At 39.3% G+C, this 16,580-nt stretch overlaps 1 protein-coding gene and 6 non-coding genes across 7 annotated transcripts; all 7 read left to right on the forward strand.

Moving 5' to 3' along the window:
* The first annotated feature begins 199 nt into the window (after positions 1-199).
* On the forward strand, positions 200-270 carry Trnag-gcc (transfer RNA glycine (anticodon GCC)). The gene has a single exon. It is a non-coding gene; the product is annotated as a tRNA-Gly (tRNA).
* Positions 271-479: 209 nt separating this feature from the next.
* Trnag-gcc (transfer RNA glycine (anticodon GCC)) lies at positions 480-550 on the forward strand. Its single transcript has one exon. It is a non-coding gene; the product is annotated as a tRNA-Gly (tRNA).
* Positions 551-618: 68 nt separating this feature from the next.
* Trnag-gcc (transfer RNA glycine (anticodon GCC)) lies at positions 619-689 on the forward strand. Its single transcript has one exon. It is a non-coding gene; the product is annotated as a tRNA-Gly (tRNA).
* A 71-nt stretch (positions 690-760) lies between these two features.
* Positions 761-831, forward strand: Trnac-gca (transfer RNA cysteine (anticodon GCA)). The gene has a single exon. It is a non-coding gene; the product is annotated as a tRNA-Cys (tRNA).
* Positions 832-901: 70 nt separating this feature from the next.
* Trnag-gcc (transfer RNA glycine (anticodon GCC)) lies at positions 902-972 on the forward strand. The gene has a single exon. It is a non-coding gene; the product is annotated as a tRNA-Gly (tRNA).
* Positions 973-1,044: 72 nt separating this feature from the next.
* Positions 1,045-1,115, forward strand: Trnag-gcc (transfer RNA glycine (anticodon GCC)). Its single transcript has one exon. It is a non-coding gene; the product is annotated as a tRNA-Gly (tRNA).
* Positions 1,116-4,284: 3,169 nt separating this feature from the next.
* LOC131927975 (uncharacterized) lies at positions 4,285-16,358 on the forward strand. Its single transcript, XM_059283853.1, has 11 exons — positions 4,285-4,348; positions 5,854-6,444; positions 10,196-10,299; positions 11,448-11,709; positions 12,492-12,641; positions 13,580-13,649; positions 13,860-13,906; positions 14,388-14,484; positions 15,000-15,165; positions 15,319-15,384; positions 15,675-16,358. The coding sequence occupies exons 1-11, from the start codon at positions 4,285-4,287 to the stop codon at positions 15,729-15,731; spliced, it is 1,674 nt and encodes a 557-aa protein (XP_059139836.1). The 3' UTR covers positions 15,732-16,358.
* The last annotated feature ends 222 nt before the right edge of the window (positions 16,359-16,580 follow it).

Genomic DNA, 16,580 nt, shown 5'->3' on the forward strand with positions numbered 1-16,580 from the left:
ATTATGTAGGCCTACTGATCTAGATCTACAATTTTAATTTAACAAATAGAATAGTCAGTAGTAATTAAGTAGATCTAGGCCTAATAAGTAAATTTAATTTATTTATCATTTAATAAACTAATAAGTCATCATTAAGTAATAAATATATTTAAATCACACAAACATTAATTTGAGGTAGACTGGGAGAATGGCACCGTAAGCATCGGTGGTCTAGTGGTAGAATACTCGCCTGCCACGCGGGTGACCCGGGTTCGCTTCCCGGTCGATGCAACTTTTGAGTATTTTTTAAAAATCACACAAACATTACTCTGAGGAGATAGACTGGGAGAATGGCACTGTAAGCATCGTGGTCTAGTGGTAGAATACTCGCCTGCCACGCGGGTGACCCGGGTTCGATTCCCGGTCGATGCAGCTTTTGAGTATTTTTTAAAAATCACACAAACATTAATCTGAGGTAGACTGGTAAAACTGCACCGTAAGCATCGGTGGTCTAGTGGTAGAATACTCGCCTGCCACGCGGGTGACCCGGGTTCGATTCCCGGTCGATGCAGCTTTTGAGTATTTTTTAAAAATCACACAAACATTAATCTGAGGTAGACTGGTAAAACTGCACCGTAAGCATCGGTGGTCTAGTGGTAGAATACTCGCCTGCCACGCGGGTGACCCGGGTTCGATTCCCGGTCGATGCAGCTTTTGAGTATTTTTTAAAAATCACACAAACATTACTCTGAGGAGATAGACTGGGAGAATGGCACCGTAAGCATCGGTGGTCTAGTGGTAGAATACTTGCCTGCAACGCGGGTGACCCGGGTTCGATTCCCGGTCGATGCAACTTTTGAGTATTATTTTTTTAAATCACACAAACATTAATCTGAGGTAGACTGGTCGAAGTGCACTGTAAGCATCGGTGGTCTAGTGGTAGAATACTCGCCTGCCACGCGTGTGACCCGGGTTCGATTCCCGGTCGATGCAACTTTTGAGTATTTTTTTTTAAATCACACAAACATTAATCTGAGGAGATAGACTGGTCGAACTGCACTCTAAGCATCGGTGGTCTAGTGGTAGAATACTCGCCTGCCACGCGGGTGACCCGGGTTCGATTCCCGGTCGATGCAACTTTTGAGGATTTTTTTATTAAATCTCACAAACATTACTCTGAGGAGTAATTTTGAGTATTTTTTTTATTAACCTCACAAACATTACTCTGAGCAGGTAGACTGGTAGAAATGCACTGAAAGCATCGTTGGTCTAGTGGTAGATTACTCGCCTGCCACACTGGTGACCCGGGTTCGATTCCCGGTCGATGCAAATTTTGAGAAAGTTATGTGGTTTCTTTTTTTTTACTTTCCAACAGACTTTAGGTGACAATCTTGATAGACTAATCTGTTTTGTACGTTTGATTATCGTGACGAATATTAATCAAAATTTGAAAAAAAAAAAAAAAACGAAATCTTGAGCGTATTTTTAAAAAAAAGTTTAGTTTCATACCAAATACTACACTATTCGTTCTACGGCTAACAATAGCTGTGCATTATTAAACGTTGCAAACTCTGAAAATTGACAGGCAAATATAAATATCTCCCCCCCCCCCCCCCCCCTCCAATCCAGGACTTCCCCTCTCGGACAAGTGACCCAGTTCTGTAGCTGACCAGAGCGAACCAACACAACACCAGGGCCTGCCAAGTGAGGGGTCGTGTCCCAGATGCATGAGATGTTCTCAGGCTCAGCCAGGCAAACACAGGCACATTTTTTTTTTACAGTTTTCTTTCTTCAGGCCCTCTCACTTTAAAATATGTTTCACCTTTTGGTCTGTTGATGCTGGAGGTATGAAAAATCTGGCCATAACTCCTCATGTCTAAATTTAAGTTTTTATTAAACTGGTATTTCTTGATAAATTAACCTTATACATATTCAGTTTTACACATCCCTTTTAAAATAAGTTAGATCTATTACTTTATTGTGGTAATAAAAATATGATTAACCTTGGTCAAATAAAAAAAAAATAACATTTGTTAGAAACAAACAAAATTGGCAAATAAAAATTCGTGTTTGTTCTTTTAAAATATATAGTTTTGCAGGAACAGTAATTAAGTTTGTAACTTCCGAATAGCCCACTTGGTTTATTTAAAATATTAAAGTAGAAATTCATATACGAATGTTGATGTGTTGTTAAATAAGCTAGGGTTTATCTTTGTAGGAGAACTTTAAGCAACTCAAGTTGTGAAGCAGACTTTTTCAGACAAAAGTTGTGAAGCATTCTTTTAAAGGCAAAAGTGGGGTCATCCATAAATGGCGTCACGCTTTTTTGACGATTTTTACCCCCCCCCCCCCCCTCCGTCGCATGTCGTCACAAAAAGCCAGACCGCCCTCCCCCCCCCCCCCTAAAATGACGTCACACCTCAGCCTACAACATCGATAAAAACATCTTAAAACATCGATATTTGTCCAAAATCTTGTCTGAACTCTGTCAACATAGAGTATTTTGTTGAATTCGTATTGTAATTTATTAAAGCAGTTTTCTAAAGCGCGAAATAACGGCTAAAACTCGTTTTCTAATATTACTTTTTTATAATGCAAAAAAGTGACGTCACACTATCGGAACCCCCACCTCCCCCTCATCACACACCGACACAAAATTACGGACCCCCCTCCCCCCTACCAGTGTGACGTCATTTATGGACGACCCCCAGTTATGATCATACTTATTAAGACAAAAGGTTTGATCATACTTATTAAGACAAAAGTTGTGAAGCAGTCATATTAAATAAGACAGATTTTGTAAAGCAGACTTTGAAGACATTAAGTCAAAAGTATGAAGTATTCCTTTAAAGGCAAAAGTTATTTATGATCATAGTAAAAGTAAAAAGTAAATTTAAAAAAAATATAAACGGAACACAAGATTTAAGTTGATGGCTGAAATCCAAATGAAGTCCTTGTCTGTCTAGCTGTAAGACGTTTATCTACTTGAAAAATTCGTTTTGGATTTCCTCTCGGCTGTAATGTGTGCATCTGTTTATGTGCTGGTGGCGTTACAAGGCAAGTTTAAACACGACATCTCGTGGCTTTTCTACCGACGACAACTTCTGCAAACATCTCCGGCGCGGGATCACCTCTGACCTAAAGACACTAATGCCTGCTGCTTACGATACTCCCAGACAGTGTTCGGTCTGATTTAACTCTATAGTAAACTAAAGTCAATAAATAGAACATTAGAGCTTTAAAAAAGCTGTCACAGCGTGTAGACAAGGAACACTTTTGTGTTGTTGGTTTATTGATAAGCCACAAAAACTTCAAATATTAATTTTAAAGTTAAATGAACACATTGTTGGCTAGTTTTTGTTACAGAAAATACTATAGAAATATTGTTTTCGAATTTTAAAAATTTGGTATGGTGAAATAAAATCAAAATCTTTGCTAAATTTACTGATATTTCAATATACTAAATTTTTTAAATTTGAAAGAAAATAAAAATTTATGGGGTGTTTTCTGTTACAAAAACTAGCCAGCTGACTCTATTAGAAAGATCAATGGTTATATGATCAATTTATTTCACAGTTTTATTTATTTTGACAGTTATTTGACCGCCTCAAAAGATTGGGTTTTTTTTTAAGTTGGCCGCCGTTGCAATTGTAACTATATAAAAAGTCCCTGATGCATGCAAATATAATTCCCTTAAGTACCCCAACGTAGATACACTGAAATAAATAAAAAGGACTTATTAATTAAAAGGTGTTTTTTTTTCTTTCTTTTTTCCCAAAGCCCTTTTAACCATTGCACCCACCCCCATGGGAAAAGTGCCCGAGACCCTAATAGCGAACTGTAACAATGGCAAGACTACGTGTTGTCGCTTTTCCAAACCATTACCGTAAGCACAGGCCATAAACAGCAAATGTGTGTGTGAGAGAACTTGGCTATTAGGGCTCAGTCACCGATGTTTAGAAACGTTTCTCCCACAGCATAGCATAAAGCCTCAACAACTGTGTGTCCGAGTGTTAACTTTTTCTCCCAAGTCCCCCTGGCTAAATACTCTAGCGGCGTGTGCGTGGTACTGTGTTCGGTATCGTCTGCCAACTGGAGTTCAAACCTGGACCTTCAGTTCTTTAGCACCAATTCAACTTGAGCGACATTTCTCATGAAGGGTTTTATCAAAACCACTTAACGCTGTAGCAGGAGTACTACGATGAAATATAGATAGAAGTATTGTCCAATCTGGCAATGCTGTACTGACGTTGGCCAGTTGTAAGGAATGTGTTGTTGCCAGCGGTCTTGACGGAGAGGCCAAACATGGGGATTAGGAGATATTTTATTTGCATAATATTTGTTGTACAGTACCCGGCTAATGCCTCAGGTTAGTGTTAATCTTTTCCGTGTCAGGACTATAGCGGTAGATCTTGTGTTTACATTTAGTCATACGATATATGGTTACAATTTATTACTACTAATTTATTACACTCTTCTTTGACCCCCTCCCCAATCCCTCCCTTACATAGCACTTCACCCGAACACCATTCCCTGGTGTGTGACGTCATTTACCAAGCGCCCCCCCCCCCCTGTTTGACTAATGACCAAACTGTTGTTTACTATTTACAAACTGGCTACAACAACCGATACTCCTATTTCAGAAATATATAACAATGTGCCAAATTTTGTTACTCATGGTCTCCACCTAAACAAATGTTATGTACACTGTACAAGTGTATGTATGTTGGTATTTTCATAGGTAGGCCTATAGAAACTTATTTTTTTAAAAAAAATGCCCTTAAAATATGACTTTTTGAACAACATAAAATTCTACGTTAAGATCAAACGGCATTTTTTAAAAACCATTTTACAACTAATTCTGTTGGTCAAGGGAGTGGGACACAAACGGCTGACTAGAATTACCAAAAGCTAATTTATTAGTTAATTGTTTATATTGGAAAAATATTAAGTAACTCAATTTGAACCTCTCGTTAGAATATCGGCACAGAACACTTTCAAAGGAGAATTAAATACAGAAATCACGAACTGTGGTTTCAAAACGTGTGATTTAAAAAACTTGATTGTGTGTTTTTGTGTGTAGTACAGGATCGAATTATTTGTTGATATTGCTATTTTAGGGGACTACATCAAATTTGAAAATAAAAATAAATGTTTTTCGTCTTCGCCCCATTGACATGAGAATAAAACTAAACAAAAAGACAAACTGACACTCAATTTCACAGTAAAAATAGTAGAAAATGATAAACACACCCCCATACACAATCTGATAGTACAGGCTTAGGAGTCGTCTTAGATAAATAGTGGCATATCAAAGTTTATTTCTTAAAAGAAAAGGACACTGTTACACAATTTAAAGTAATATTTTAAATACCCTATCCACACCACATACTCTTTGTGCCCTATCCACCCCACATCCTCTGAGGGTCTACCCTATCCACCCCACATCCTCTGAGGGTATGCCCTATCCACCCCACATCTTCTGAGGGTATGCCCTATCCACCCTACATACTCTGAGGGTCTACCCTATCCACCCCACATCCTCTGAGGGTATGCCCTATCCACCCCACATCTTCTGAGGGTATGTCCTATCCACCCTACATACTCTGAGGGTCTACCCTATCCACCCCACATCCTCTGAGGGTATGCCCTATCCACCCCACATCTTCTGAGGGTATGCCCTATTCACCCTACATACTCTGAGGGTGTACCCTATCCACCCACACTTTCTTCCTAGCATTTCCTTCTCCATTGGTGGTTGGTTCACATATTAACCTGGTGCGGAGGGTAAGATCAACAGGATCACTAAAGACAAAAGCCATAGTTTCATTCTATTGGTGCAGTTGACTCACTATTATTTTGCCCATCTCCCAGATAATGAAGGCGAACCGTTCTACGACGCGGGAGGGAACTACTACGACTTCCACCCCATTAGCGAGAACCTAGAGCGACTCAACATCGACGGTTCCATGCGCGCGCTGGGGGAGGACAGCATTGGTCAGATGAGACCCATCGACCTCCACGTCTCGGAGAGTCCACTCTCCATCCCCCCTCACCACTACTACGATGACAACATCCGGCGAGACGATGTCCCGGATGTAAAATACCTAGACGAGAACGAGGCTACAAAGGATGGCGTCCTTCACGATATCGATTTTTACAAGCGCGATAACCTGGATTCTTTATCAGACAGAGAAAAGTCCACGGGAGTTAACCGGTTGTACCACACGAGGTACAGCAACAACGGGACGGGGTCTCCGCACAACTTCACTCACCATAGCACACACGGCTACAACGGTACAACACACGACTTGGGTCAGGTCAACAGTAGCTCGTGTGACGCTGTGACGCATTCGGGATGTGACGTCATTCACTACGAGCGATGTGACGCCAAGCTGAGAGTCTGTCGATGCTTGAACGGATATCTGAGAGAACACGGCATTGTGGGATTAGGGGGGTGTAAAGGTAAACACTTTTTCGGGGGATTAGGGGGAGGGGGGGGGGGGGGGTTGTAAAGGTGAATACTGTTTTAGGGGGATTAGGGGAGGTGTGTAAAGGTGAATATTTTTTAGGGGTTGGGTGTAAAGGTGAATACTTTTTAGGGGTTTGGGGGTGGGGTGTAATGGGGAATTCTTTTTCGGAGAATTAAGAGGGGTGTAAAGGTGAATACTTTTTTTTTAGGGATTAGGGGGTATAAAGGTGAATACTGTTTTCGGAGAATTAAGAGGGGTTTAAAGGTGAATACTTTTTTTTTAGGGATTAGGGGGTATAAAGGTGAATACTGTTTTAGGGGGATTAGGGGGGTGTAAAGGTAAACACTTTGTTCGGGAAATTAGGGGGGGGGGGGTTGTAAAGGTAAATACCTTTTTAGGGGGAGGTAAAGGTGAATACTGTTTTAGGGGGATTAGGGGAGGGGTGTAAAGGTGAATAGTTTTGGGGATTTGGGGGGTGTAAAGGTGAATACTTTTTTAGGGGATTGGGGGGCGGGTGTGAAGATGAATACTTTTGTGGATTGGGGGGTGTAAAGGTAAATACTTTTTAGGAGAATTAGTGGGGGGTGTAAAGTTGAATATTTTTTTTGGGGATTAGGGGGTATAAAGGTGAATACTTTTTTAGGGGTTGATGTAAAGATGAATACTTTTTAAGGGGAATAGAGGGAGGGGGTATGTAGGTAAATACTTTTAAAATAGGGATACAAATCTTTGATTTTTTTTTTCTGATTTTTCTCCTTTGTCAGTGCTACAATTTTACCATTTTATAGCCTTCCTATTGAGACGTAAAATTCAGGTTTTGATGGAGAAAAAATGAAGACCTTAGTGCTAAAAGTACTTAAGTCACAAAAACAACATTTTGAGAAAAATGAGTTCAAAGATTAAAATTTACTATAAAACATTACCTTTTTACATTATTTGTTTGCTTGGAAGAGCAAATTAAATAAATTCTTCAGTATCACTTTTTGTTTATAAGATAAAGTTAAACTAGAGGAATAACGACCAATGCTTGGTTTGATTTTCACAAAAATGTGACTTAAGTACTTTTAGCACTGGGCTCTTCAAATGCACTATGAAAATTCCAACTGGGGGCCCCTTTAAAAATTTCTCGGCCTCTTAGTCAGTCCGCCCCTGTTACAACCCATCCTTTTCATGGCAAATGGCTTTTCATCATCATCATCGTAAATTGTAGATAGCTCTGTTACTGTTTGGGTTAACGCTTACGGGCATCTGGTAGTGACCCCAGTCAAGACTGCATGCAAGGGGGGGGGGGGGGGGCAAAAATGTCTAGAGTTTACGGTTTTAAAGCCCTTTGACAAAAATATATTATGTTACTTATCCTCCAATAAAAACAGCTGTGTCAATTATATTTTTTCAAATTGTCACATCCGAGCATACCTTCTGTCTCCCATCACCTTTCTAAATGTGACACTTGGACGGTGACATGTAAAAGTTGTCATTCCGAGTTTTTAAAAAACTTGTTGACAGTCTCTGTCAGGTCAATATGACATTTTGTCGGTCATGATTTACTCGTGTGTTGGACAAGAATGAAAGTTTCATGTGCAGATCACACATGGTATAATCAAAGATCACAGCTGGTATAACTAAGATCATCACAACTTGTATAACCAAGATCACACCTGATATAACCAAGATCATCACCCCTGATATAACCAAAGATCACACATGGTATAACCAAAGATCACACATGGTATAACCAAGACCATCACAGCTGATATAACAAAGATCACACCTGATATAACCAAGATCACACCTGATATAACCAAGATCACACATGGCATAACCAAGACCATCACAGCTGATATAACAAAGATCACACCTGATATAACCAAGATCACACCTGATATAACCAAGATCACACCTGGTATAACCAAGATCACAGCTGGTATAACCAAGATCACAGCGGGTATAACCAAGATCACAGCGGGTATAACCAAGATCACAGCGGGTATAACCAAGATCACAGCTGGTATAATCAAGATCACAGTGGGTATAACCAAGATCACAGCTGGTATAACCAAGATCACAGCTGGTATAACCAAGATCACAGCGGGTATAACCAAGATCACAGCTGGTATAACCAAAGATCACATCTGGTATAACCAAGATCTTCACACCTGATATAACCAAGATCACAGCTATTATAACAAAGATCACAGCGGGTATAACCAAGATCATCACACCTGATATAACCAATATCACACATGGTATAACCAAGATCATCACAGCTGGTATAACCAAGATCACAGCTGGTATAACCAAGATAACACGTGATATAACCAAAGATCACATCTGGTATAACCAAGATAACACCTGATATAACCAAGATAACACCTGATATAACCAAGATCACACATGGTATAACCAAGATCATCACAGCTGGTATAACCAAGATCACAGCTGGTATAACCAAGATAACACGTGATATAACCAAAGATCACAGCTGGTATAACCAAGATCATCACACCTTGCATAACCAAGATCACACCTGATATAACCAAGATCACACCTGATATAACCAAGATCACACCTGATATAACCAAGATCACAGCTGATATAACCAAGATCACACCTGATATAACCAAGATCACAGCGGGTATAACCAAGATCACAGCTGGTATAACCAAGATCACAGCGGGTATAACCAAGATCACAGCGGGTATAACCAAGATCACAGCTGATATAACCAAGATAACACCTGATATAACCAAGATCACACATGGTATAACCAAGATAACACCTGATATAACCAAGATCACAGCTGATATAACCAAGATCACAGCTGGTATAACCAAGATCATCACACCTGATATAACCAAGATCACAGCTGATATAACCAAGATCACACCTGATATAACCAAGATCACACATGGTATAACCAAAGATCACAGCTGATATAACCAAGATCACAGCTGGTATAACCAAGATCATCACACCTGATTAACCAAGATAACACCTGATATAACCAAGATCACAGCTGATATAACCAAGATCACAGCTGGTATAACCAAGATCATCACACCTGATATAACCAAGATCACAGCTGATATAACCAAGATCACAGCTGATATAACCAAGATCACACATGATATAACCAAGATCACAGCTGATATAACCAAGATCACAGCTGATATAACCAAGATCATCACACCTGATTAACCAAGATCACAGCTGATATAACCAAGATCACAGCTGGTATAACCAAGATCACAGCTGATATAACCAAGAGCGGGAGCTATATAAAAACTGAACTGGTCCATAGACAGAGGATTAGTTCCTGGTCTTCTCCCAGCCAACCATCCTAAGTGATGTGTGGGGTATAGATCTATCTGATCCCTGAATTAAGGAACGTTGTAGAGTGAGGTGCCCCATGATCCCTGAATTAAGGAACGTTGTAGAATGAGGTCCCCCATGATCCCTAAATTAAGGAACGTTGTAGAGTGAGGTCCCCCATGATCCCTGAATTAAGGAAGGTGAGAGGGTGATGCATACATACATTAACAGACAGTTGCCGGCATTACCTGTAAGTTTATCTGGCACTTCTGTACCTGTATGAGACGCGAAGACCATTTTCACACACAGCCAAATGTTTTTGTGTGTTTTAATGTGTTTTACTTAGCCCAATTCAACCATTGTTGCAACAAATATCTCTACAAAACAAAATTTTCCACTGGTAATTTAACAACTCCAGATTCTATTCACAGCTGCCAGTTTTTACCACGGCCACCTGACAGTTCGAGCCTCGGGGGTCGAACAGAGCTACACCCCACAGCAGCTTCAGCCAATCAAACATAAGCTCATGACGCTGGTAAGGTCACGTGTCTTAGAAAACCAGAACGTTAATTCGACTTACATGTTTTGTTAAATTTAAGAGTTTATTCAATTTAAAAACCCGTACATCTAGATAAACAGTGTCTAAATAGGCTACCGTTAAAGACGAACCTACGTTTGTCTTTAACTTATTTGATAAAGCTAACGCCTCATTAAACTAGAGTCAAATAGTTATTTCAAAAATGCCTAAATTTTACTTATACGGTCTGATGTATAATTTTAAAATGTAATTTTCAGTTAAAGTTGTTAAACTCAGGCGTTTTGCTCAGGAGGAAAGAGGGGGGGGGGGGGGTGACTTGAAGCCTTTAAACATCCAGTACAATGGGGGATGGGCGATTAGTCGAACAATGTTTCAAGTATATACTTTCCATTTACATTCAAAGTTTTCATTTTATCAGGATTGGGGGGGGGGGGGGGGGGGGGGGGGGGGTTAAGTCCTTAGAGATGCCAGAATAAAACACCGCCTAGCACTAGCTCGCGACTTCCTGTGTTGGTACGTCTCCCATTTTTGGAAACCACTGTTTTACTTTTGGAAACCAGTGTTTTACTTTTGGAAACCAGTGTTTTACTTTTGGAAACCACTGTTTTACTTTTGGAAACCAGTGTTTTATTTTTGGAAACCAGTGTTTTACTTTTGGAAACCACTGTTTAACTTTTGGAAACCACTGTTTTACTTTTGGAAACCACTGTTTTACTTTTGGAAAAAAGTTTTTTACTTTTGGAAACCACTGTTTAACTTTTGGAAACCACTGTTTTACTTTTGAAAACCACTGTTTTACTTTTAGAAACCACTGATTTACTCGTAATAGCCAGCAGCTTGCTCACAATCATTTACAACACGCCCACAAACCTTTAAACACGCCCACAGCTCTTTACAACCAGATTTTCTTCCAGGCATCTCTATCGCCCCCCCCCCCCCTCGAACGAAATGGAATTTGTATAGAAAACATATACTTTTAATAGAGTCCCCCCCCCCCCCGTAAATTTTAGTCTAGAAGAAACACTGCCCACATCCCTTTACAGCACGTCCACAGCCCTTTACAATACGCCCACAATACTTTACACCGACAACCCTTTACACCATACCCACAGCTCTTTACACCACGTCAAAATATCCCCTACCAGATCCAGCTGACGTTCAGGAAACAGGACATTCAAGGGGTGCTGGGCCTTGACATCGACTCCATAGAAAAACAAGACCAGCGCATGACGCTCTCCTTCGAGCTGGGGATGGACAAAGCCCTGACTTCCGGTATTGGTGAGATCCAACACGTCCTGAGCCAAGAGTTGTTGGTGACGTCAGACGGTGAACTTCTGCTGGATCCCACCGTAAGGGAGAACACCGGCAATGAAACTGAATTGTCAAGCTTATTCTCTCCCTTGGTTGGTACGTACGCTTTCGAATGTAATCTTTATCGTATTTGAACAGAGAATTATTTATTTGTAAATTATTGTTTGTAAATGAATGTAAAGATGTCTCATGCAGGGGCGGAACTACAGTGCCGCCAGACCCCGCAGTGCGGGGGGGCCCGGGGCAGTTTAGGGGCCCACATCCGACCGACCTTAATTTATATATATATGGATATATGGTAGAGGTGTAGCAAAGGGGGGGGGGGGGGTGCAAATCGAAAGTTTGAGGGGGGGGGTGCAAATCGAAAGTTTGAGGGGGGGGGGGGTGCAAATCGAAAGTCTGAGGGGGGTGCAAATCGAAAGTCTGAGGGGGGGGGGGTGCAAATCGAAAGTTTGTCCCCGGTCGACGGGACGGGTCGCTACGCCTCTGCCATATGGGGCCCAAAAGAATTTTTTGCGGGGTGGCCCTATTTTTCTAGTTCCGCCACTGGTCTCATGATATATATCCAACATATACTAACTAGTATTACTAGTAGTAACTACTATACATTTTTGTACCTAACAGTAAAGTAAATTGGTTATCATTTTATTGGTTTGTCAAGATGAGGGCTGATGAGGTAAATTGATCTTTACAAATTACGTGGTAAATGATTTGACGTTATTATTGAAATTGGCCGGTATTGCCATTGTTATGATTTAAAAGTTAAAATAACCATTTGATTATAACATGGATAGTGTCCAGTTTTTAATTAAACTTAGAAATGACCAATGCTAGTGTTAGACTTTAAACTGACCACTTGACCAATGCTTATGTTACAGAGGTAAATCCTTGCATCAACAGTGAACATAATTATTGTGGCACACATGCCATTTGTAAATACACCAATGATGTCATGTCATGTCACTGTCAGAAAGGTTACGATGACCCAAGTCCAAACTTGTACAGACTACCTGGAGAAATGTGTATAGGTGAGTGCTTTAGATAGTGGCGTCGCTAGGCTCAGCATCACCCAGTTCTTTAGGTAGTGGCGTCGCTAGGCTCGGCATCACCCAGTTCTTTAGGTAGTGGCGTCGCTAGGCTGGGCGTCACCCAGTTCTTTAGGTAGTGGCGTCGCTAGGCTGGGCATCACCCAGTTCTTTAGATAGTGGCGTCGCTAGGCTCAGCGTCACTCAGTTCTTTAGCTAAAGGTAATCAAGGTGTAACAGGTGGAAGGTTTTTGTTAATAGAGAACTTCAGGTAAAGAAAAATGCTGTAGGACAGACAACACAAGACAGCTATGGTATACCAGACAGCTGTGATATGATAGACATCTTAAAGACAGCTGTGATATGATAGACATCTTAAAGACAGCTGTGATATGATAGACATCTTAAAGACAGCTGTCTGATAGCACAAGGCAACTGTCATATGAAAAATAGCATAGCACAAGACAGCTATATGTAGCATAAACAACAACACAAGATCTAATACATAAGTGACATGGCACTATTTATGTATTTTGTTATACCCTACACTCTACACCCCTATTCTGTCACATTATCACAACAGACAAACATGACCCTTGAAGCAGGTTTTTAAAATAAATGCTGGGTGACATTTCTTGAACCACATCACACATCATCACACATGTTCCCTCTAAGCTGCACAGATGTGTGGTGGGCAGTTGTTTTGAACCTATTACATATATTCTTGTATAAAGCTGTTAGAACACTATGCACACAAAATACACATTACTCGTTATCTTTTACTCCTTACAGGCAAACGATCATCACACATCATCACCTAATTAACTCACCTCCTTACCCTTTGGACGACCCCCCCCCCCCTTCTATACATACTTCTGTTTTCATACTTCATAGATTTAGTGGTTTGATTATTCATGGAGACAAAAAATTTTTTCTTCCAGAAAAATGTTCTTGTCAGAACGGAGGTTTGTGTATAGATGACGATGTACTGGCTGGTACTAAACAATGCAGGTTTGTCTGAGACTTTTTTTTAAAAACATACCTTGTGTCTGTTTTTGTGCTCTTTGTTTTCAAATCATAAGGGCTTGTCCTGTGTCCTATGTATGCAAAGGCGAAATAAAAATGTAGATTTTCTATTATTAACACTTTAACTAAATTAACATTCAACAATTTTTTGTTTCTGCTGCTCTAACTAATCCAACATCCAACTATTTACCACAGCTGTTTGAAGTGGTACTTTGGATCTCAGTGTCAAATAGATGGGAAAGGTAAATTGTTAAATTTTGATTTGTTTAAATACGTACTGCATAAACTTGACCTTTAGATTTGTGAAAATGCCTGTGTAAAACTGCCATAATGTCTGACGTGTTGACCAACAATTGGGACTCTAAAGCTGCTGTTAGAATCATATAGACTAAAAATTGTAACATGGTAAAGCTCCTAAAATATGAAGTGTGCAGACAAGCAGTTTTGTCTGTGAAACTGCTGACACATGTAGTCTGTAGACTAACATCAGACAGTTCTAATTTTTTTCTCTCTAGAGGTGGTGTAGTGTATTGACTAGCAGTTTAAAACTATATCTACTCTAAAGATGGTGTAGTGTAAAGACTAGCATTTAAGTTTTTTAATCATTCTACCTTCTAAAGGTGTTGTAGTGTGTAAGCTAGCAGTTTAAATTTCTACTTTCTATTTGTCTAGAGGTGTAGTGTGTGAGCTAGCAGTTTAAATTTTTACTTTCTATTTGTCTAGAGGTGCCGGTGATCTGTAGCAGCAGTGTTGGGAGTTTGATCTTCGTGGGCTCTCTGCTGTGTTGTTGTTGTTACTGCTGCAGTAAACACAAAAACAAGTAAGTGAAGCTTATGTCAGACCTAGTAGAGGAGCTAATAGTGGACATGTCAAGCCTAGTTAATAAGTAGAGGAGCTAATTAATGGACTAGTTTAGTAGTTAGGCCTAGTAGAGGAGCTAAATAATAGTTTTATAATAGACAAGCTAGGCCTAGAAAAGGAGCTAATTAGTAATTAATGGACATGTCAAGCCTAGTAGTAGTAGAGGTACTAATTACTAATTAGTGGACATGTCAAGTCTAGTAGAGGAGCTAATTAATTGGACTAATTCGGCCTAGTGAATGTACTTTTTAATAAACAAATTTGGCCTTCTAAGCAGTAACATGGCTCAGGGCTTCTGCAACCATTTGATTGAACTTGATCTAGTAAGATATGGTTGTACCAACATTGATCCCCTAGAAAGTAATAAAACAAAATGATGTTTTACATCTATTCTCTAAGTTAATAAACCTCTTCTGTAAACCTTACGATTGAAGTAACCAATTAAAGTAATACCATGAATACTTTTCACACCAGCAATGTCAGATCAAGGATGCTACATTTTTCACCTGACATCAGCATCCTAAAGCTGCCAAGAGTGTGGATGGACACGACGACGAGTTTCCATGAGAATGATATTTCACCTGAAAACAATCGGAGAATGAGTATAGCATCTGAGAGTAACCCATATTTTGACGGCTATGTAGGACATTCACTTTTCTCTACGTTGTTTACTTTAAGAAAATTATTCTTATTTTAAACATTTATTTTCTTAAACGCAGCTACAAATAGAACCTTTTTTATTATTTTATGAGCTAAAGAGTTATTTTATTATGATTAAAATTGACATTTTCAGATTCTAGAGGACATTCCACTGAGCACACTTCCCAGACATGTTGAGCCACACACACAATATTATCAGGTAAGTTTTGTCTTCGTCAGCTAAATATATGACATATACAATATTATCAGCTACATATATGACATGCACAATGTTTTCAGGTAAGTTTAGTCTTTGTCAGCTAAATATATGACATACACAATTATCGTCAATATTATCAGCTAAATATGTGACATGCACAATATTTTCAGGTAAGTTTTTTCTTTCTCTATATCAGACATTATATATATAATTGTGTTTTGTTGACTCTCTAGTTGAATGATGAACTTGCCCACCCCATGTTAATGAATGTCAATTTTGTAACTTAGCAGGCAACATTAGGACACCACCCAGCCACGATGTCAACACATTCCTTCTACAGATATTGACACCACCCAAAGACCATTTTAATATTCTACGGATATTGATATCACCCAGACACCATGTCAAGATTCTACAAATATTGACATGTCAACATTCTATGGAAATTGAAACCATATCAACATTCTACAGATACTGCACCATGTCAAGATTCTACAAACATTGACACCATGTCAAGATTCTACAAATATTGACATGTCAACATTCTATGGAAATTGAAACCATATCAACATTCTACAGATATAGAGACCACAAGTCCCCCATTCACATTATTCCATCATTCTTGGCCCCTGTCCGCCACAAACATGTTGAATAGTTGTATCATAGTCCTAAGTTATTAGAATGGACACCCATCAGCCCACATCACATGTTGAATACTTGTATCATAGTCTTAAGTTATTAGAATGGACGAGTTTACTCTGTTAGTGTGCTAACATTGTCTAGCTAATTATTCTACATGTTCAACCCAGCAGTATTAACTTTTCAGACAAATTCAAAATCCCCCCCCCCTCAATCTGGCAAAGTTAATTTATACTTTTGAAAATTGAGCTTCCTTACTCAATTGTAGATTTTATTGTAATCATTCTTGTGGATCAATTGTGATGCTCCATTATAAATATGTACGCTAGTGTAAATATGCTGAATTTTGATGGATATGAAATGTATTAAAATAAAAATTTTAATTTTTTTTGTTGCATGCTAATAATTTCAACTAGTATTTTAAGAAATGGATCTAGTTGGTGTAAAGATGTTTTGTACCAATAGCTGATGTAAAGATGGGTACTTCTAGTTGGTGTAAAGATTTGTGGTACCAATAGCTGGTGTAAAAATGTTGGTATGGGACTAGTACTTCTAGT

This window comes from Physella acuta, unplaced genomic scaffold, assembly GCF_028476545.2.
Source record: "Physella acuta isolate Inbredline_101_S28 unplaced genomic scaffold, ASM2847654v3 ptg001452l, whole genome shotgun sequence".
Classification (NCBI taxonomy): Eukaryota; Metazoa; Mollusca; class Gastropoda; family Physidae; genus Physella; species Physella acuta.

Excerpts from the sequence above, each read along its gene's own strand:
- LOC131927975 (XM_059283853.1), top strand. The coding sequence starts at position 4,285 with ATGGGGATTAGGAGATATTTTATTTGCATAATATTTGTTGTACAGTAC. Across the intron at positions 13,907-14,387 it reads GTGTCAAATAGATGGGAAAG|AGGTGCCGGTGATCTGTAGC; the intron begins GTAAATTGTTAA and ends CTATTTGTCTAG. Across the intron at positions 15,166-15,318 it reads ACCCATATTTTGACGGCTAT|ATTCTAGAGGACATTCCACT; the intron begins GTAGGACATTCA and ends TGACATTTTCAG.